This window comes from Ochotona princeps, chromosome 17 (genome assembly GCF_030435755.1).
Source record: "Ochotona princeps isolate mOchPri1 chromosome 17, mOchPri1.hap1, whole genome shotgun sequence".
In the NCBI taxonomy this organism is placed as follows: domain Eukaryota; kingdom Metazoa; phylum Chordata; class Mammalia; order Lagomorpha; family Ochotonidae; genus Ochotona; species Ochotona princeps.
Window position 1 is genome coordinate 46563237 of NC_080848.1, and position 21857 is coordinate 46585093.

At 45.7% G+C, this 21857-nt stretch overlaps 1 protein-coding gene across 1 annotated transcript in view; it reads right to left on the reverse strand.

The window, feature by feature from the left end:
* The window catches only part of AKAP10 (A-kinase anchoring protein 10), a 61621-nt gene extending 42056 nt beyond the window's left edge, over positions 1-19565 (reverse strand). Inside the window, exons 1-3 of the mRNA XM_004599305.4 lie at positions 19295-19565; positions 14101-14148; positions 3757-3939 (exon numbers count right to left, since the gene is read on the reverse strand). Coding sequence (XP_004599362.2) covers positions 3757-3939; positions 14101-14148; positions 19295-19382 — 319 coding nt within the window. The 5' untranslated portion in view covers positions 19383-19565. The remainder of the gene's footprint in view (positions 1-3756; positions 3940-14100; positions 14149-19294) is intronic.
* Positions 19566-21857: the final 2292 nt, after the last annotated feature.

Sequence of the window (21857 nt, forward strand, 5' to 3'; positions counted from 1 at the left end):
TTGTGCCACAGGTCTTGAATAAACTGCTACTTGCAATGCCCGCATAATACTGCAGCACCAGTTCAAGTCCTGGCTGTTCTGTTTCCAATCCAGCTCCCTGCTGATGCACCTGGGTAGGCAGTGAAACATGGCCCAAGTGCTTGAGCTCCTACAGCCACATGGAACACCCAGATGAAGCTCCTGGCTCCTGGCTTCAGCCTGGCGCAACCTTGGCTGTCATGGCCATTTGGGAAGTGAACCAGTGGGTTCACGATTTCTCTCTCTCCCACTCTTTTTTTGTTAACTCTTTCAAATAAATAAAAAGAAATCTTTAAGAGAAAAAAAAAAGGTCAATAAAAATAAGAAGGGATATTCTGGAATATTCAAAAATTCCAGAAAAGCAAATCCAGGCAAGCTGATTTTTTCACCTTATACAGTTGGAATCAGTGGCTGGTGAAGGCCTCAAATGCCTGCAGCAGCCAAGGGGTTGAAGCTGGGAGCCAGGAACTCACTCCAGGTCTCCCACCGGGTGGGAAGAACCAACTACTGAGCTATCCCCTCTGCCTCTCAGCATCTACAACAGCAGAAAGCCAGAATCAGGAACCAGCAAAGGGAACTGAACCCTGCAACTCCCAATGTGGGACCTATACTAGTCTTCTTCCTGAAGAAAAATTGTGGATATAGCTGTAAAGATGTTTTTAATTTCAGCACTACCTATAGTAAAAGGAGACTTGGAATTTCATCTTTAAAAAAATGAAGCTAGGGGCCCAGCGGCGTGGCCTAGCAGCTAAAGTCCTTGCCTTGAAAGTGCCCGGGATCCCATATGGGCGCCGGTTCTAATCCCGGCAGCTCCACTTCCCATCCAGCTCCCTGTTTGTGGGCTGGGAAAGCAGTCAAGCATGGCCCAAAGCCTTGGGACCCTGCACCCACTTGGCAGACACGGAAGGGGCTGCGGGCTACTGGCTTTGGATTGGCTCAGCTCTGGCCATTTCAACTGCTACAGGGGTGAATTAATGGATGGAAGCTCTTGTTCTCTGTCGTCGTCTCTGAATATTTGACCTTCCAATAAATAAGTTTTTTTTAAAAATTAGGGGGTGTAAAAGAAACTGTAACACTTTAACTAAAAGAACTATAAATGTTAAAGTAAATATATTTTAAAAGTTTAGCTTCATTTTTTTTTTTTAAAGATTTATTATTATTGGAAAGCTGGATATACAGAGAGGAAGAGAAACAGAGAGGAAGATCTTCCATCCGATGATTCACTCCCCAAGTGAGCTGCAATGGGCCGGTACGCGGCGATCCCAAGCCGGGAACCAGGAACCTCTTCCAGGTCTCCCAAATGGGTGCAGGGTCCCAAAGCTTTGGGCCATGCTTGACTGCTTTCCCAGCCCACAAACAGGGAGCTGGATGGGAAGCAGGATTAAACTGGCACTCATATGGGATCCCGGTGCATGGAAGGCAAGGACTTTAGCCACTAGGCTACCGTGCTGGGCCCTAAATCTCTAACTTTTAAAAAATGGCAGAGCCACATGAAATTTTAAAAGAATACAGAGATACCAAGTACTTTTCAGTTTCTCCCATGGAGAGATGTTGTACAACCATGGAAATATTGACACTGACAGAATCTACCAATTTCATTCACTTTAATTCTATATATTCACATGTGTACTTGGTTTTAGGTAAGTTCACCACATATACTGGTGAAATGGCCACCACAAAAATGCCAAGCAGCTTCAATTTCTCTCATCTTATCCTTTTATAGACCTGGCAAACCATGACTGTTCTTGGTCATTGTAAGAATGCAACAGCAATGGACTCATGCTATATGTAATCTGGGCCTTTGTCTGCCAGCATAATTGCCTTGAGATCCATCCAACAGTGTGCTCCTTTATATGGCTGAGTAGGAATCCATGGCATGGATACCTGTGAAACATAGCCAGTTTTTCGCTTTAAGCTGCTGTGAACATTTGTGTGCAGGCTTTATGTGAACATGCAACAAGGTGTCAATGATGCAGTGGAGCCTACAATTATGCTTCCTGAGCAATATGCACTGTTTGCAATATATCGCTAAACATATTGCAAATTCTGATATCTGAATATGTGCAAATATTAAGTAGAAACCGATGCTTTTTCAAGGCTTTTGAAAAACTTTTCATTTTGTTTGAAAGGCACAGAGAAAAGAGATCTTCCATCTCTTGCTTCACTCCCCAAACATCTGCCAAGAGCCAAGGCTGGATCAGAAGAGTCAGAAGCCCAGAACTCAACTTGGAATTCCAAGATGGTGTCAGGGAATTAAGTCATCATCAGTTGTCCACCAGGGTGACATAGACAAAAAGTTGGATCAGAAGTGAGGGAGCCAGGACTTGAACCAGGCCTTCCAGTAAGGCAGGCACATATCCCAACTGGTACCTCAACTGTTACATGAACTGTCTCCTCCTCTTTTACTTTAAAATGGCCGTACTGGATTTAGAGTATGAACACACCACAATCTGATGATGTCTCTATCAGCAGACATTTATCTGCTGTTCCTAGTGTTTAGCTACCACAAATACTAACAACGAGCAGCCTTCTACCTGCTGTCATACATGGCATAGGTCTGAGCGTCCTGGAGGGCCAGGCCTCAGAAAGTCGAGTGCTGTCTATACGGCATGCACATATTCTGAGAAACACTTCAGAACTGAGTGCCTTACAAATCGTTTTCACCAATTTATATTATTACTAAGTGGGAGAGGTCGTCCCCTGAATCTATACTATCATTAAGTTATCACACTTTAAATATGTTCATGTGCCAAGGAGTAACTATTTAAAATCACATTTTCCTGAATGCTTGTTAAGTGAGGCATCATTTTCACACATTTATACTTACCGTCAAAAGTATTTCTTCTGGAAATTGTACATTTTTCTACTGGACATATTATATGTATATTCAGAACAACTTGGTGCAACTATTTCAGTTAAAATCCATTTTTTTCAAAGTCCCCTCCAATTATATAGTTCAGGCTCACATGAAAGGAGGTTCACATATTGTACTCAAAATCTTCCTCTTATCAGAAATTAACAGGGGGGCCCGGCGGCGTGGCCTAGCGGCTAAAGTCCTCGCCTTGAACACACCGGGATCCCATATGGGCGCTGGTTCTAAGCCCAGCGGCTCCACTTCCCATCCAGCTCCCTGCTTGTGGCCTGGGAAAGCAGTCGAGGACGGCCCAATGCTTTGGGACACCCATGGGAGACCCGGAAGAGGTTCCTGGTTCCCGGCTTCGGACTGGCGCAGCACCAGCCGTTGCGCTCACTTGGGGATTGAAACATCAGACGGAAGATCTTCCTCTCTGTTTCTCCTCCTCTCTGTATATCTGACTTTGCAATAAAAAATAAATAAATCTTAAAAAAAAAAAAAAAGAAGTTAATAGGGGGCAGCTCTGGGAGTCAAAAGGTTGAGTTGTCACTTGTGACAGCAGCATCTACGATCAGTGTTGGTTCGAGTCCTGGCTCCTGTTTCAGACCCAGGTTCCTGTTAACGTGCCTGGGAAGGCAGCAGCAGCTGACTCAAGTGCTTCGGTCCCTCTCATCCATGTGGGAGAGCCGGATGGAGTTCCTGGCTCCTAGTTTTGTTCTGGCCAAGCCCTGACTATTGTAGCCATTTTGAGAGTAAACCAGAATAACACCCATATTGCTCTTCTGTCTCTCCTCCACTTTCTGCAACTCTACCTCTGAAATAAACAAATACCTTAATAAGTATCTTCTAAAACAGCAAGTTAACAAAGAGTGGGGGTCACTTACCCAGGTCTCCGAAGTGAGCGGCCTCCATGTGGCTCGGCTGCTTCTTGAGGGTTGCCGTCCTGCTACTGGAGAAGGAATCCATGTTGGCAGAAATGGCACTGATGGCAACATGACTTGGTCCTGCAGCCTCCAGCAAGGCATGATTCTTAGTGCTTTTTTGTGGGGAATGTACGGATACTGAAGCTATAATTTTTCAAAAAATTGTTAAAAATTAAACACAATTTAATGGTCCAAAACTCTCATTAAAAAGTTTTTAAGAGAACTTCAAAAACTACATTTTGTCATACCGCTTCTTAACAGTATACCCAATAAAAATAACACACTTTAGGAAAGGTAATTTAATCATGCAGCAGGGGAAAAAATCCTAGCACTCTAACTCTCAAAAATGGAACTTAAACAGTGCTGGCTTTGAGAACTAGTGAGAACAGAAAGTACCAAAGCCAGAAAGTATTTTGCAATGTGGGCTCCTTTCAATTCCTTGATCCCTGCTTGCCTCAGAAGCAAAGCTGAAGCAGCAGAAATACTGCCTGGGAGATGGAGCGGGGAGGAGTACTAAAAACAGTTCTCAGATTAATTATTTCTTAAATAAATAACAAAATGATGCCATCTAATAAAATACACTGATGTTTAAGCCACTTAAAGGTAGTGCACACTCAACAACCTATGTATTTTTTTAGTAGTCCAAGGAAGTAATATTGTCCTTTGGACTTCAGAACAAAGAAGGCAGTAGTAACAATATCACAGCAAAAGCTATCCAATGAACTTGCTGCTTCGGCCCAATTAGGATTCTACCTATCCTGTTTATTCTACACTAGTACCAATGTTATTATTAAAGAGTTCAACTTTTTTTTGGCTCAATGCACTGCTAGAGCAAAAAAATATAGACAGGTCACTAAGGATTCTACTGTAAGATATTCTCGGGTGTCTAAACGTGTGTCTGCTAACACTCAAACTCTCTTGAGCAATCAGACATCTACTTCCTAGTAAGTCTTCCCAACCTCAGAAGTTTCAGATGCAGAAACCCCAACTAAAACTCAGCAATACGTCTCATAAAGAACAGAGTTCTGCGGTTCAGCCTGTGACTCTCCGAGTCGTGTCCACAGGGTAAAGCAGGTAAGAATGTGAATGCTCACACCTGTTCCCAGGTACCTAAATGGATCATAGGACAGGAACTGTGGCAACTACAGGATGCAGAGTAAATGCATTCAAACAATGTATTCAGCTTTTAAAAGACAGTTTTTTATATACATAATTTAAGATCTTTTTATTATTATTATTATTATTCCAGGTCTCCCATGCGGGTGCAGGACCCCAAGACTTTGGGCCATCCTTGACTGCTTTCTCAGGTCACAAGCAGGAAGCCAGATGGGAAGTGGGGCCGCCGGAACACAAACAGGCATCCATGTGGGATCCCGGTGCATGCAAGGCAAGGACTTTAGCTGCTAGGCCACCATGCCAGTCCCAAAGACAGTTTATTTTTATTCTCATGGTAAACTGAAGGGAGCAAAATCACTTCAGCACATGTATAAATAATAAAACCTAATTTTCTTCAACAAAAACTAAGTCAAAAATAAGACTCTATGGGAACGGTGAGACTTTCTAATTGCATCGTTAAGTAGACGTATATGAAAATATAATATGGTTAGGTTGTGCAAATCTGCCCTTCCTCCCCGTTTTCTGTTAGAAGCAGTAACTTGGGGCCGGTGTGGTGGTGCGTTACACTAATCATCTACCCTTGTGGTGACAGCATCCCATATGGACACTGGTTCGTAGGCTGGCTGCTCCACTTCTGACCCGGCTCCCTGCTAACGCATCTGGGAAAGCCGCAGCAAATGGCCCAAGTCCTTGGGAGCCTGGACCCACGTGGGAGGCCCGGAAGAGACTCCTGGCTCCCAGCACTGCAGCTCAGCTCTGGCCATTGTAATCATCTGGGGAGTTAATCAACAGACAGAAGACCTCTGTATCTCTACTTCACTCTCTATCATATCTGACTTTCACATAAAAATAAATATTTTTTAAAAAGTACTAAATCATGCATACCTAATGATAGACATTTCCTTAAAAGCTATAAGCTCCTGCAAGCCAAAGTAAGTGTAGTAGACTATAAACCTTGATATGCTCGTAAAATACATAAACTCCTTGTCACTCTGGCTGCCTGGGGCAGTTCTGTCAGGCCGTGGTGTGCACCCTCCCGGCCACCAGCCCCAGCTCCACACCGCGGCGGGACAGAAGGACAAGTCCCGCCTCCATCTCACTGCTGCTCTTAGACCTGGGCTATGACTAGCCATTTGTACACTGATTTTCAGTCTCACCCAAACATGCCCAAACACCAACTTAATCCCATCTTCTATTCAATTTCTCTGTCTCTGCCCAATGCACCAGTATCCAAAGCTCAGAATTTTGGTCTCATTCTTACTGTATCTTTTTAGTTCTCTTAATTTTTTTTCCTTCAAGATACTAAAATGTATCAGCTAGGCCAAAATATTTAAATAAACACCTTATGTATCTATTTTCAACACAACTTTAGCGCAGGTCCTGCTGCGTTACCACAAATTAATAAGGTCTCCAACCTGCACAAAGGTTCCAGACTAATCTCTCACAAGCACAGCAAACTCACAACATTGGTACCTTGCTCAAACACTTAAAGTGCTTCCTGTTTTGACTGAGTAAATTCCTTTTCTGGTTTTTGTGGCCCTTCAGTTTTTCTGTAAAATGCTTTACTTGCCTAAAGATCCCTCTGTCTGATATATATGGCAAACAATTAAGCTGAGGTGGTGCAAAGAGAAAGAATTCTCCACTTCACTAAGTCCTCGTAACTCAATTCCAGGAAGTCTTTTCTAAATGTCAGAAATCATTGGTTAATTTCATATTCCTCTAACTTCCTTGTAATACTTCACTTAAAATGAATAATTCAAAATGACTGAAGAGAGCTTTGTTAAAATTACACAATGTTGGGCCCAGCGTGGTAGCGTAGTGGCTAAAGTCCTCACCTTGAATGCGCCAGGATCCCATATGGCCGCCGGTTCTAATCCCAGCGGCCCCACTGCCCATCCAGCTTCGTGCCTGTGGCCTGGGAAAGCAGTCGAGGACGGCCCAAAGCCTTGGGACCCTGCACCTGTGTGGGAGACCTGGAAGAGTTCCTGGCTCCTGGCTTCGGATTGGCTGAGCTCTAGCCGTTGCATCTACTTGGGGACTGAACCATCGGACAGAAGACCTTTCTCTCTGTCTCCCCTCCTCTCTGTATATCCACCTTTCCAATAAAAATAAATCTTTCAGAAACAAAAAAACTACACAATGTTAACATCTGGCACAGCTGCATAACAGGTTGATCCTCCACTTGTAGCACTGGTGTCAACATGGGTGCTGGTTCAAGCCCCACCTCCTCCACTTCCAATTTAGCTCCCTACCTAGGACCTGAGGAAGCACCAAGGGATACTGCAGGTTCCTGAGCCTCTGTACCCACATGAGACACTCAGAAGGAGGCTCCTAGCTTCAGCTCAGCTCAGCTCTAACCACTGCAGCTATTTGGAGAATGAACCACCGGATGGGAGTCCTCTCTGTCTCTCCTCTTCTTTGTAAAATCTGTCCTTCAAATAAAAATACATCTTAGAAAAGAAAAAAAAAGAAATTAAAACAATAGCTACAGTGCTACCCAATGCATGAGAAACACTGTGAGGCTGTCCCATGCACATTGTCCTTTGCACATTATTTTACTGATTCTTACAACAATCCAGGAAGACAGGTACTTCCCTCAGAGTTCCAGGCTCCACGATTCAAACTGACCCAGTACAGCAGAAGGAAGATCTCTCTGTGACTTTCTTACAAGCTTTCAAGTCAATAAATAAATGTTTAAAAAAGAAGAAGAAAAAAAAGAAGAAAAGAAAAAGATCTTGCCAAATAAAAACTCAGAGAATTCATCACCACCAAACCCACTACAAGTATCTTGGAGTCTTGGGGCCAGTATGGAGGCTCAACAGTATAATCCTCCACCTACAAGTGCTGGCATCTCATAGGGTAAGAATTCATATACTGGCTGTTCCACTTCCAATCCAACTCCCTGCTTAAGGCCTGGGAAAGCAGCAGAGGATGGCTGAAATCCTTGGGCCCTTGCACACATATGGTGGAGTGAACCAGCAGATGGAAGATCCTCTCTCATTTTGTCTCTCCTTTCTGTAAATCAGACTTTCAAATAATAAGTAAATAAGTAGATCTTTAAAAGAAGAATCCTTTGAGTCTTACATTAGAAGTAAAAGAATCCCAACAACCATCATGAAAATACAAGACTGTATTGAAATTCACTAACACAGCAGACACACAAAATAGAAAGAGAATCTAGACTTAGGCAGAAAGCTAGCAAAACACAGAGACTGAGAGGCAGAAAGAAAGCACATATATAAAACAGCAAACAACCAACAAAACGACCAGAGTTCTTACCTATCAATATTAACCTTGAATGTAAATAGATTACATTCCCCAGGTATTGTGGCATAGCACGTTAAGCCACCCCTTGGGACACCTACACCCCATGATGGAGTACTAGTCTGAGTCCAGCTACCTTGCTTCTGTTTCAGTTTCCTGATGATGCATGCGGGCTTCCGACAGCCTAGTCCAGGCTCTGGCAGGCATCTGGGGAGTGACCGAGTGAATGACAGCACAGGTGCTCACACTCTCTCAACTGGTTCTGCTTTTCCAGTAGATGAAACTAATAAACATTTTTTTTTAAATTCCCAAGGCATATTGATACAGAATGGCTGAATGGACACAAACTATCTATACACAGCTCAATAAAAGAAACACAGTGTGAAAGTGAAATGTTGGAAAAACATACACCACTCAAATGGAAACCAAAACCAAGCTAGAATAGCCATATCTACACCAGATAAAACAGACTTCTAAATGAAAAGCTATAAAAAAGAGGGGCCACGTGCTGCCCTGAGAAAAGAGGGGCTCACATAGCCAGCCTTCCAGACCCCCAGCTTGGAGGTTTTTCGACCCTGGTGAAAGGTACTAACAGCTCAGCACTCTAGCTTCCTTGGGGGTGGGAGACTCAGCAGACTTACAGGACTACCCAATCCTGCAGGTCAGGTTTTTTGGACCACGGGGGTAACTGCACCCGGGCAGCCCACGCGCCAAAGGTGTGGGGCAATGGGAGATGACCTTTGGTTTTTATGCCCAGGTTAGGAATTACAGCTGAGGGACTTCCACTTTTGAGTCCACAGCGTGTGTATGTATGTATGGGACTCACACCAATGTGGTTTTGAGGGGAGAACCTGAGTAAGAGAAGTTGGCCTATTAGCAGAATCTGGGGCCAATGTGGCCTCACCCCTGTGGAAATGCAATTTCTGCTGCTTCTCCTAGAACTACGGATGGGGTCAGGGCTTTTGCTGGGGAGTTAAGCAGGCATCCCAGTTGGATTGGGGTTTCCACTGGTGAGAACAAGAGCAGGATTGAGTGCAGGAGGCACGGCTGGACATGGCTACAGACTGCACTGGCACGGGTGTGCACTGGGACGGTGCAGCAGCAGATTGGGCTTAACGCCAGCACCCACTGGTACTCGTGAGAGCCAGGTTGGGTATAGAACAGGCCAGACCAGGTCTTGACTCCCGCTGGACTAAGTGAAAGCTGTGTCTGGGCACGGACCAGGCAGCGCTGGGCTACAACAACCAACAACAAGAAGCAGAACGGGTATGGCCAGCTGAGCAAGGCCACTGTTCTGACCAGGACAGGAGGTGGACAAAGTCAATCTGAACCAATGACCCACTGGTGTTCTTGAGAACTGCCACTAGGAGACTCGATGGAGGAGCCTGGAAAACTCCTTCATTGGGATGCAGACCCTACAGGAGAGCACAAGGGCAAGGCAAGGAGCAGCCCAGACCATGCCAGGTTACAGTACCCACCAGCATACATGTGGGTCAGGCCTGGGGACAGACCAGTCTGGGCCAGCACATAATACCCACCAGCAGATCTGAGAACCAGGGCAGGGGACAGGAGGAGCCAGATCGGGCCACAACACCAGCCAGTCCACATTAGGTCCGAGACAGCAATCAGGCTGGGCTGGGCTGGGCTGGGCTAGGCTGCAGCACCCACCAACAGGAGCTGGAACAGGGAGCAGACTAGACTAAGCCAGGCAGCACAATAAGACTGCGGATCTCAGCTGAGTTGAGTCATGCCAGCCTGGGCCAAGAAGGGGCCAGGTATGTGAATCCCAGGGACAGGGAATCTGACAGGGCTTGGGTAGATTGGTTCAGGCCATGGGGCTCTCGTGTGTGGTGAGGTTCCCGAACCCTGGAGTAGAGAGGAACTGGTGGGGTGTGGCTCACCTGGTCCAGATCCTGGGGTCCGCTTGCTATGCGGGTGTTGGTTTCGTGAACCCTGGTTGGGGGATCCTGCGGGACTTGGGTCTCTTGGCCTGGGTCCCAGGGACCACATACTAGGTGGGTGCCAGGGGTGGGGGATTTGGTGATGCTTGGAACACCTGGCCCAGTTACCTGGACTCGCCTGCAAGAACATACCCCACTTATTGAAAAAGGTGGAACAGTTGGGCCCAGTACCATGGCCTAGCAGCTAAAGTCCTCCTCGCCTTGAACACGCCAGGATCCCATACGGGTGCTGGTTCTAATCCCGGCAGCTCTGCTGCCCATCCAGCTCCCTGCTTGTGGCCTGGGAAAGCAGTCGAGGACAGCCCAAAGCCATGGGACCCTGCACCCGTTGTGGGAGACCTGGAGGAAGTTCCTGGCTCCTGGCTTCGGATTGGTGCAGCACCAGCCGTTGCGACCACTTGGGGAGTGAATCATCGGACGGAAGATCTTCCTCTCTGTCTCTCCTCCTCTCTGTGTATCTGACTTTCCAATAAAAATAAAATACATCTTTTAAAAAAAAGCATACCACAAAGCTACAGTAATTAGAACAGTAAAGTGATGGCATAAAAACCAATACACAGATTAATGGGACAGAGAACTCAGAAATAATTCATGTACATATACAGCCAAAAGTCAAAAGTGCCAAAAACATACAATGAAAAAAGGATAGTCTTTTCAATAGATGGCACCTGTAAACCTGGACATACATATGTATAAGAATTAAGGTAGATCCCTACATGTTACTATATACAAACATGAACTGAATAACAACCTGACAGCTCAGACAATAAAAGCAAAATTATGTAAATGAGATTACATCAAACTTAGTAGCTTCTGCACAGCAATGGAAATACTCAATAGAATGAACAGACATCCAACAAAATAGGAAATTTGTGTAAGCTACTTAACTGACAAAGGATTAATCTCCAGAATATGTTAGAAGTTCAAAAAGATCAACAATTCAATTAAAAAATGGGCAAAGGACAAAAGGTTATCAAAGAAATACAAATGGTAAAATACATTGAAAAATGCTCAATATCGCTAGCCATTGGGAAAACGAACATCAAAACCACGAGACATTACCTCACCCGTTAGAATGGTTATTATCAAAAAGACCAAAAGTAACAAATGACAAAGAAGCATGAAGAGAAAGAACTACTACACACTATTGGTAAGAGTGTTATTAGTATATTCACTACAGAAAACAGCACACAGATCTCTTAAAAAGCTAGAAATAGAACTGCCATGTAACCCGGCCATCCCACTACTGGGTATACACCCTAAAGACATGAAAATTATTGTATCAAAGGGACACCGGCTCCACATGATTATTGCAGCACTGTCCACAATAGCTAAGACATGGACTCAATTCAATTGTCCATCATCAGATGAACGAATAAAGAAAACATGGTATAAACAAACAGAAACATACTACGCAGCTATTACAAGGACTGAAATCCTGCCATATGCAGCCAAACGCTTGGAATTTGAGGACATTAAGTGAAATAAACCAGACACAGAAAAAATATCAGCTGAACCTGAAATGTAGGAGCTCAACAAAACAAAACAAGACCCTCAACCTAACAGAATGGTGATTACTAGGAACTGGGAGGGGTCCTAGACGAAGTTCCACACAGGGACTAAGGCAGAGCCGGTGCCACCGTGCAGTGGGGAGCCCGCACTCACGAGAACCGAGCACCGGCTGCATGAACAAAGAAGCTACTAAGCCTCCAATCACACAAAATAATGTCAAAGAAAGGGAAATACCGATTATCCAGTTTTGATCAATGTTCACTGTACACAAGTATTTAAACATTACACGGTAGCCCACAAATATGTATGGTTGTTGTCATTAAATTTTTTTCTGAAAAGTACCTCCCACTCAACACACCAGAACTGAACACATAATTTCCTAGCTTGGTTCTCTTAGGCAAGCCACAAAGGCAGGCATCAACCTTACACCCCCTCCCTTACACCTTGTATTTTAATCAGTCACAAAGGCCTATCCATTTTACCTTCTAATTTTTTCCAAATCTCTATTTCCACCATTAATTCTTCAGCTTAGGTTGTCCCTGGTATTATTTGGTTAATGTTCCTTTCCCTCAACAATCTGTAAGGTCACTGAGGGCAGGATCCAAGTCTTTTTCACTCAGGATTATAGCCACAATTCTAGTCTAGTGTCTAGAACAGAAGATGTTCTGCAAAGGGTAGCCATTATCAGCTTAGTTCAGCTGACACTGTCCTAAGCCTGTCTTTAATCAAACTGCAAACTGAGGCACTGTTTCCTCTAACTGCTTCTAAACCAGCCTCAGGTGAAGTCAGTGAATTACGCACTGTCACAGAACGCAAGCATGGAAACTTGGAGCAGGTGAAGATTTACATGATCTAGGCCAATGTCATTATTTCGCACACGAAGGATCTGAGGAAGCTTCCTGGCTTCCCAGGCTCACACTGTTGAGGGCAAGGCTGAGTGGAAGGGTGGTATTCTGACTGCCTGAGACACTTTCTTCCTTCTACTACCATCACATCTAGACTGTACAGGCCTCTACTTGCTGAGTGTCTTCAGCTGTCAATGCCAAGCAAATTTTGCTTAAATGAGACATTTTGAACTAACGTGGAATCCAGCTGGCTATAAATGATCAGAAATAGCAAGTAAAGTTATAATTAACTTCTGGTAAACTGAGCAAATAAACTCAATGCTAGCTATAACAGCATACAAATATTAGGAAGAAAAACCTAAATAAGTAGCTATCTACAGATTTTATCTAATAATTACATGTAGAAAATACATATATAAAGACTTGGAGGGTCCGGTGTGATAGTCTAGTGGCTAAAGTCCTTGCCTTGCACATGCTGGGATCCCATATGGGAGCCGGTTCTAATCCCGGGTGGCCCCGCTTCCCATCCAGCTCCCTGCTTGTGGCCTGGGAAAGCAGTCAAGGACGGCCCAAAGCCTTGGCACCCTGCACCCACATGGGAAACCTGGAGGAGGCTATAGGCTCCTGGCTTCGGGTCAGCTATTGCGACCACTTCAGCAGTGAATCAACGGATGGAAGATCTTCCTCTCTCTCTCCTCCTCTCTGTATATCGGACTTTCCAATAAAAATAAATAAATCTTTAAAAAAAAAAAAAGACTATGGAAACAATTTCCACTATTAACTTTTCCACTCCAATTTGAACACTGGACATACTGAAATCATCTAAAAGAAGAGCAGAGATTATTATCTAAAAACTAACATACTAACCTGATAAATAAGGGTAATGTATTGGGCCTAACAAAGTACCTTGAATAAGTCTTAAATTAAGGCCATTCATTCAAAGTAATAAAGCAGTAAAAACTGACCATCTACACCTCCCAGATAAATGCCAGCGTTTTATTTGGTCTTTTGTTTTAGTAAATAGAGTCAGCTAACTTTTAGGAAACAATCAAACATATAAATAAGGAGGGTATTCGTTCCCTGTTCCAACAAGAGCTCAGTAAAAATGTCACGTGCAGCAAGCCGTGGACAGTGCGTTAAAGCACCACTTGGGACACCTACATCCACACTGGAGCACCTAGTGTGAGTCTGCACTATGGCTTCCTTCTGGAGGACCCAGCTTCCTGCCCATGCGCCCAGCAGGCAGCAGATGATGGCCCAACCACTTGGGTTCCTGCCCCCAACTTGGGAGATCCAGACAGAGCTCCTGGCTCTTGCAAGCATTTGGAAAGTAAACCAGTGAGCAGATCTCTCTTGAGCTTTTTCCCTCCCAGCTTCCCTTCTTTCTACCCTCCCTTTCTATCATTCTGCCTCCCAAATAAATCAATCTTGGAAAGTAAGACAAGCTCATGACATGTCAGGTATTACAGGAGCATACAAGATAAAGAGGGAAATGTCACAATTATAGTTACAAAAGAAGGCAAGAGAAAGGACAGGGTAACAGGATCAAAGAGCTCATAAATCAAGACACACAACTGGTTCGTGTAATGGAACGCCACAGAACTCACCTTTAACGGACTTGACATCTGAGGTCTTCTCTTGTTCTTTGCCTTTCACTACAAGATAAAGAGGCATGATGACCAACATTTGCAATCAGAGAGCCGCACTGCAAAAATCAGGTAAGCGTTACGCTAACAGTAAGTATCCACAGCTTGGAGGGGGCAGCAAAGGTCATCTGGGGACGGCTGCTTTGAGTCTTAATTTCCTTGGCTTATACAATTTGGTTTACTCTTCAGAATTGCTGATTAGGAGGGGAAAAAAAAACACTGTAAAGGGTACAACTAGCACAGTAACTCTGAAGAATTTCAGTATAAACGTTAATATTATTACCATGCGCTGCCCACTACGCTGGCTATTAGAAATACGGTAAAGAAAGAGTTCTTCAGCTGTGTTATCACCTGACTCCTTGTTTAACTCCCGCTCCAGTGGCATCATGAAACAAACACTGTAAACTTCCAGCACTCAGGCTTAGCAACTTGTCTCTAAAATGACCACACACCCTCTCCCTATTTTTACAAAAGAGTGAAACTTCTGCATGTAAGCTCGAATGCAACACCCAAGGAAGGCAGGTGCAAGGCAGCTGAACTCAAGTGTGAACACTAGCTTAGGATCTGACCTGAGGTTAGTTTTAACCCTCTACTTCCCTGGCGTTTCTTGCAATATTACACTTCCTTTAATCCCCAAGCCCTCAAACTAAACAATCTCCAAGCTTGCCCACCTCTCTACTTGCACTCTTCAATACTGAGAGATGAAAGGCAGAAGGCCAGAAGCAGGAAATGACTGGCCGTCAGGGCAGCTCACTGCACAACTACTTCAGGGCATCGTGTGTGCCGCTCCCCTCCACAAAACCTACACTGGAGAACGTGCAGGCCAAACAGGAAGGCATCAAGTAAGGAGGGCCCAGAGTTGGCCGCACTGCCAAGATCAAACATGGAAATCTGGCAGGCTGACAGCACTGGCTGAAAGCAGGACCTTGGCTAAGCTTCCACTATGTCCCCCCAGTCTTCTGGCTTCTTAGCCTGTCCCCCTTCCTGACTTCAACTCCAGGAAAACGATGGGCCCTTCTTTTCACTCTAGATATATCACACATGGGTATTTCCTGGATGATCCGACCCATCTGACATATATGCTGTGATGTATCTACTCACTTAACCTCCACTCTAAATCTTTTTCACCTCATATACATACAGCCGGCCACCCAGGTGCCATCTTTCTGTTTCCCAGTCCTGGCCCTACCTCAGCCTTATCTTCCCAGGAAGACACCATCATCAGGGATCAGGCCAAACTGAGTCATTCTTGATACCCTGTCACATACAAACCGAAGACCAACTGAGTACCACCTTCACTGTGTCGCTTCTGTCGCCTTCACAGCGTCCTCCCACCAATCAGATGGTTTACCTGAGATTTCAACCACCGCAGTTTGCTTTCCCTGCGTATTCCACAGCTGAGGTCCTCTGAATCTAGATGACTCCAGGGCTTTCCTTCCCTTGCCAGAGATAAACAGCAAGTCTTCTTGACACCCTTTTTTCAGTTCTAGTTCATTCCTTTAGCTCTAGTTTATTCACTTTAGCTGTTGGGTTCCTTTTTGAATACACCTTAATTCACATTTTTATTAATAAACATTTACTTTATTCCAACTCGAGTAAATCTTCATGTGTGTATATAGATATGTATGCAGTAAGTTCTCTAAGGCAAAGTCCTAAAAATGCAAATGCTAGATAACAAATTGTGTGCATACTTAATGGAAATGACTATACCAATAAACTTTATAATCTCATCATCAGGAGTTCTAATTTTTGCCAGGCTAGTAGTACGGAAATGTTATTTGATGTTTCACATTCAACCCCTTACTTCCCTTGAGGTTAAACTTTCTTTCAAAATAATTGACCATTTAGGTTTCCACTTTCATAAAGTCCCCTCTCACCTACTTTGTGCTTTATTACTTAAAGAAATTATATATAAACATTCTAGAAACCAATAGTTCACTGTTTGTGCTATGAGTATCTTCAGCATATTTTGTGTTACTTTTTAATGCAGTCAAATTAACTACATGGATTCTGTTTTCCTGTGTTTTTAACGGTTTATTCAATTCTTTGTTTGAAAGGTACAGCATCAGAGACAGAAACAGAGTCAGGGAAGGTTAGGGAGAAATAGACAAGAGCTCTTTCATCCACTTTTCTCTCCCCAGTGGTTAAAGGAGCCAGGAACGGGCCAAGCTGAAGCACTGAGTCAGACACTCCATCCTGGGTCCGGGGGCCCAAGTACTTGGGTCACTTCCCATCGTCTTCCTAGCCAGTTTAGCAGGAAGATGGACCGGAAGAGGAGTAGCCAGAACTTACACCAGCACGCCAACACAGGCTGCCAGCACCGTAAGCAGCAGTTTAACCCACTGTACCCTAATGCTGGCCTTTCTTCTTTTACTGTATTTTGCAACTTTCCTACGCCAAGATCAGAATTCCCCACCACGTTTTCTATAAAATTTTAGGTTTTGTTTTCCACAACAAATCCAACCTAACATCAGTCCTCTGCAAGTAAAGTTGTACTGTAGTGCAGTCACACCCATCTGTTTACATGCTTTCTGCAGCCACAAAGATAAAGGAGTGTGTGACAGAAACCATCTGGCCTGGAAAGCCTATTTAAAACAATCAGCAGGCCCACTCAAATAAAACCTCCCTGACTCGTAATGTGCATTGCAGGATACGGGAAATTTAATTATGTCCTTCTTTTACAGATGGATAACCAACATCATTTTACTGTCTAGTTCATCCTTCCGCAACTGCTTAGGACTTTCCCTGGTCTGTTTCCATGCATTCACTTTGAAAACATATCACATGGCCCAGCAGCATGGCCTAGCGGCTAAAGTCCTCGCCTTGAACGTGCCCGGGATCCCATATGGGTGCTGGTTCTAATCCCGGCAGCCCCATTCCCCATCCAGCTCCCTGCTTGTGGCCTGGGAAATCAGTAGACAATGGCCCAAAGCTTTGGGATCCTGCACCCGCGTGGCAGACCCGGAAGAGGTTCCTGGTTCCCGGCTTCAGATTGGCGAGCATCGGCCCGTTGCGGCTCACTTGGGGTGTGAATCATCGGATGGAAGATCTTCCTCTCTGTCTCTCCTCCTCTCTGGTATATCTGACTTTATAATAAAATAAATAAATCTTTAAAAAAAAAAAAAGAAAACATATCACAGGGGTCAAGAAGGGGAAGGAAACCAAACAGAAATGGTAAAAGTATACTGTTTCCTCAATCTTCCCAGAACCAGCTCCCCCTGCAGACACCTGTGCCCTGACTGAGCTCTCCTAGTGGAAGGTGCTGAGGTCAGGAATGGTAAGAAGGAGGGTGATGTGTCTCTGAGCAGGCCGCGCAGCTCTCCTGACTGATCAGACCCAGGGTAGGAAGCAGCAAAGCTGAGGGCTACACTACAGTGTCAGCCTGAGCACTTCACTCACAGCCTCCAAAACCGGATCAACAGGTTTCCAGGGACTCCAGTTGCGGGTAATAAATTGGACCAACAGTTGGCTGGGTCAGTCTAAACCTGAGGATCCAAGTTGGAGATGTAAACCAGGCGGATAACCATCAGTGCGCGGCAGGTATTTAAAGCTTCCACCTTTGCCACACCTTGCACCTCCAAAAAAGCACCCAGAGACATCTTATTTTTAAACACAGAAAGGAGATCACTCCGCTTTAAAATTTTTTAAATATAGTCTTTCTGAACTTGGACCAAAACCTACCCATGGTCTAAAACCTTTCCATCATCTGATACTGGCTGACTTCTCTGCCCAGGCGCAACAGTAACCCTTCCCCTTCCTGGAGGGTATCAACTCATGTCCTGTTTCACCTACCGGACTCTTCCCAGATCTTCCTGAAGGCACCACCTGCTGTTTCAGATTCAAGCCTCAAGGTCACATGCAACCGAAGTCTTGTTTCTCCTTGATCACACCTTACTATTTCCAAATACATCACACACACACCTGCTTACTGCCTGTATACTCAACAGCCGATAAGCTCTGTGGATGCAGAGGGGGCCTTTCTCTTGCTCACTAGTTAACCGTGGGGGAACCAGCGCAGTGCCTGGCAAAACGCAGGTCCTCGGATGTCTTGTGTGACTGCCCCATTACACTGAGTACTTCCTACACTTAAAAAAAGCAAGCTGAACACTTCAACACCATCAAACCAAGGAGAGGTCTATTACCCATACGTCCACATCCCGTACTAACCCAGCTATTACCACTCTGCCAGTTAAATTCATTCATCACCTAACCACCGTGAGCCACTAAAATCCTGCACTTGTCTAAACAGCAATTGTTTAGCCAGGCTGGAGTTGAGTGAGAGAGAGAGAGAGAGAAATGGGTAAAGTGGCTTGCTGTAGGTGAGACAGGTGCTAAGGTGCCATGTCAATGTAGATTGATTTAGTGCTTTTCTCAAAAAATGTGGTTTTCCCTGTGGTCCATAGTGACACAAGCAAGCACCGTCAGCCACAAGAAATTCACACTCCTTTACTCTGGAGCTGTGCTTTTCATGAAATCCACCACCGTACCCAGGGCCAACAACAAGGTGCTTTAAATCAAACTTCAGAATAGGGGAAGTTATTACAACCGAAAACCAAACAAGTCATTCACTTCTATCCGCAATTAGGGTTCCCCAGAGGTTACGAAACTTGCTAAGTCATCAAAAAGAAGTAAGCTTCCTCCTTAGCAGAACTTTATCAGCAAGTTAATTTTATTCTAGAAACCGCAATTTCCCTTCCACCCCCCACCCCAAAGAGGACGTTGGAAAACAACACTGGCTGAAGCCACCAGCTTTCTCAGGTGTTACTTTTACACCTAAAACCCTCAGGATTCGGAAAAGCCGGGAGACTTCCGAAATAAGGCACTCAAGGGGGCGTCCCTGATCTTGAGCCACAGACCCCCATCTCCCCCCCCCCCAAAAAAAATACCACATCCAAAGGGCTGGTCCTAAGCAAGCCAGCAGTAACTTGCACGGGTTCCAGCAGACAAACTTGGGGGGACGAGCTCGACCATTGCGTCCTGACCTCGCGGCCGGGAGGCCACCTTGCTCCTTCCCTTGCAGAAGGAGGCGTTCGGGGGCGTCTGCGCCGAGCCTGCTCGCGGGCCGAGGACCCTGACCCCCTGCAGGAGGACGCCCCTGCAAGCCCACCTGCCCCACCGCCGCCCCTGAGCCCGGTCCGGCGCCCCCCTCAGCTACCTTTCCGCCGGAAGAAGGACATGGCGGGGCCCGGGTCGGGGCGGAGGGTGCGGGGGGACTGTCGCGGGGAGGGCCCGGCTCCCCTCATTCAGTAAAGCGGCCGGGACTTCCGGGCCCGCAGGGGCCGCTGCACTAGTCAGAAATGAGACCCTTCTTCCGGGTATGGGCCCCACCGCTTCCTCGAGATGCCCGGGCAGCTCCTGCCGCCATATTATCAACAAGCCGCCCGCCCGGAGTTCCGGTCCATCCCCGCGCGAGGCTTCACGGGAGGCCCAGCCTCCGGCCCCGCCCCCTCCCGTGGGTGTGGGGGTGCGCGCCCGCGCCTCCCACGTGACCCTGGGCGCGTGCGGCAGGCGCCGGGTCACGTGACCCGCTCCCTTCCTGCCCCTCACACCCCGCTGGTCGGGGTCGTGAGGCGCGTCGGGTCCCGAGGGAACCTTCTAGAAGTCAGCGCCAACTCTGCCGCGCTTGGGACGTGCCCCTTCCGGCCGAGTTTTCCTCAGAGATGCTGGACCGGCCTGGGAAGCTTCACCCCTAAATACGATGCTCTTCTCCACCGCGGAAACACCCTGCTCTCCCAGAGGGGAGCAGACGGCAGCCCCGGGAGTTCGAGCCGAAGCAGAATCCTGAAGAAAAATTGGGGAAGGAGGAGGGACAAGTGAGTTTTGTTTAGAACGGAATCCCTGCGGTTTTAAATTTGGAACGGAAAGCCACATTATACTCTCCGTTTCTGAAGTGGAGTGAATCAAGCCTGCCCCCGTCCCCTTCAGTGCACCTGAAGGCTAATAGATTTTCCTAGTTAATTGAAGGGGTGAGGAAGGGAGGTGTATCTCCAAGGGCATGAAAGATAATCAGAGTTTGATTAGGAAACGTGCCATGCCCAAGTACTTGGCTAAACCCTCCAGGTTTGTGACAGCATTTAGAGTTGGTTGGTCTTTTAAAGGCAAGGAAAAATTGGGCGCAGGAGAAAAAAAAAAAAAATCACCTGTACCAAGACCGCAGACTCCATAGGTTTGAAGCTGGGAATTGCAAGTCGAAGTTTTGCCTGGATCGGGGGAGTGTGTCTAGGAAGGCTGGACTGGACAGGAGCGCGCCCTGGGGCGGGTGCCTGGCTGAGGCACTGCTGACCAGGGCGTGTGCGTTTGCTGGCCCGCTCGGCTCCTCCGCCTTAGGAAAACCACTTCTGAGCAAGCACTTAGGGAAACTTCCTATTAAGAGTAATGACTCACCAATGAATGAAGCTAAAACAAGCATTTAAAAGCAACAGCATTCCAGCAGCCTGAAAAACCCAGTTGTGCCAAACTGATACCTGCTTATGGGATTTTCAAATTAATCCATTGGAGTCCATTTATGTTAAGTGAAATAATTTTTTTGCCAGAAATTGTTTTAATTATGTTCTTAATTTTAAAGGAATCCCACAGGTTTTTCTTAATACCAGTTGTGTTAATTACAACAAATTGGTGAAGTAAAATCAGTTAATTATCACAAAGTCAACGATTAATCTCCCATGACAAGAAACTATTTACAAATGAACATTTTAAGAAAATAGTTTTGTGCCTCAAGTATTCAAAACCTGAAGGAAACAGTTCAAGAAAGTTTTATTTGTTTATTCTAAAAAAAGGTAAAGAAAGGGGGAAGGGTAACCCTCTGACAGCGTCCCATGAGGGACAGAGTTGTAGTCTGGCTAGAACTCTGATCCAGCTCCATGCTGATGGCCTGGGAAAGCAGCAGAGGACGGCTCCCAGCACCCATGGGGGAGACCCAAAAGCAGCTTCCGGCTCCCCGCTTTGGACTGGCACTGCTCTTGCCACTGCCGCGGTTTGGGAAGTGAACCAGCAGATGGAAGACCTCTCTCCCTGTAACTACCTTTCTCTTTGAAACTCTGTCTTTCAAAATAAATCTTAAAAAAAAAGAATTTTTTTTTTTTTTTTTTTTTTTTTGAAAAACAGTGATAGAGACAAAAGAACAGCTAGAGATCTACCCAATTGTATATTCCCAAAATGCCCCCAACAGCTGGAGCTCGGCCAGGTCAGGGTCAAGAATCAAAAACTCTATTCTGGTCTCTCCTAGGAGTAGCAGGACCCTGAACTCTTGGGCCACCATCTGCTGCCTCCCAGGCACAGTTTCAGGAAGCTGCATCAGAAGCAGGGATAAAAACTCTTTATCTTAGGCCCTTTGATATAGGATGTAGGTGTCCCAAGCTGAGAATTAGCCTACTTCACCACCATGCGTGCCCCTCCTTATTACCTTTGTTTATTGAAAGATTATTAAAATTTATTCAAAAGACAAAGTGGAAAGGAGAGATGTCTTCCATCAATTAACTCACCCCCAAATGGCTGCAATGGCCAGAGCTGGGCCAAAGTTGAAGTCTGGAGCCCAGAAATTCCTCTAGATCTCTAACATGGGTGCAGGGGACCTAAACATCTGCGCCATCCCCAGGTGTTTCCCAGGTGCATCAACAGGGCGCTTAATCAGAAGTGAAACAGCTGGGCCTCGTACTAGCACCCAGATGGGGTGCCAGCAATGCAGGTGGGACCTTAACTTGCCATGCCACAATGCTGGC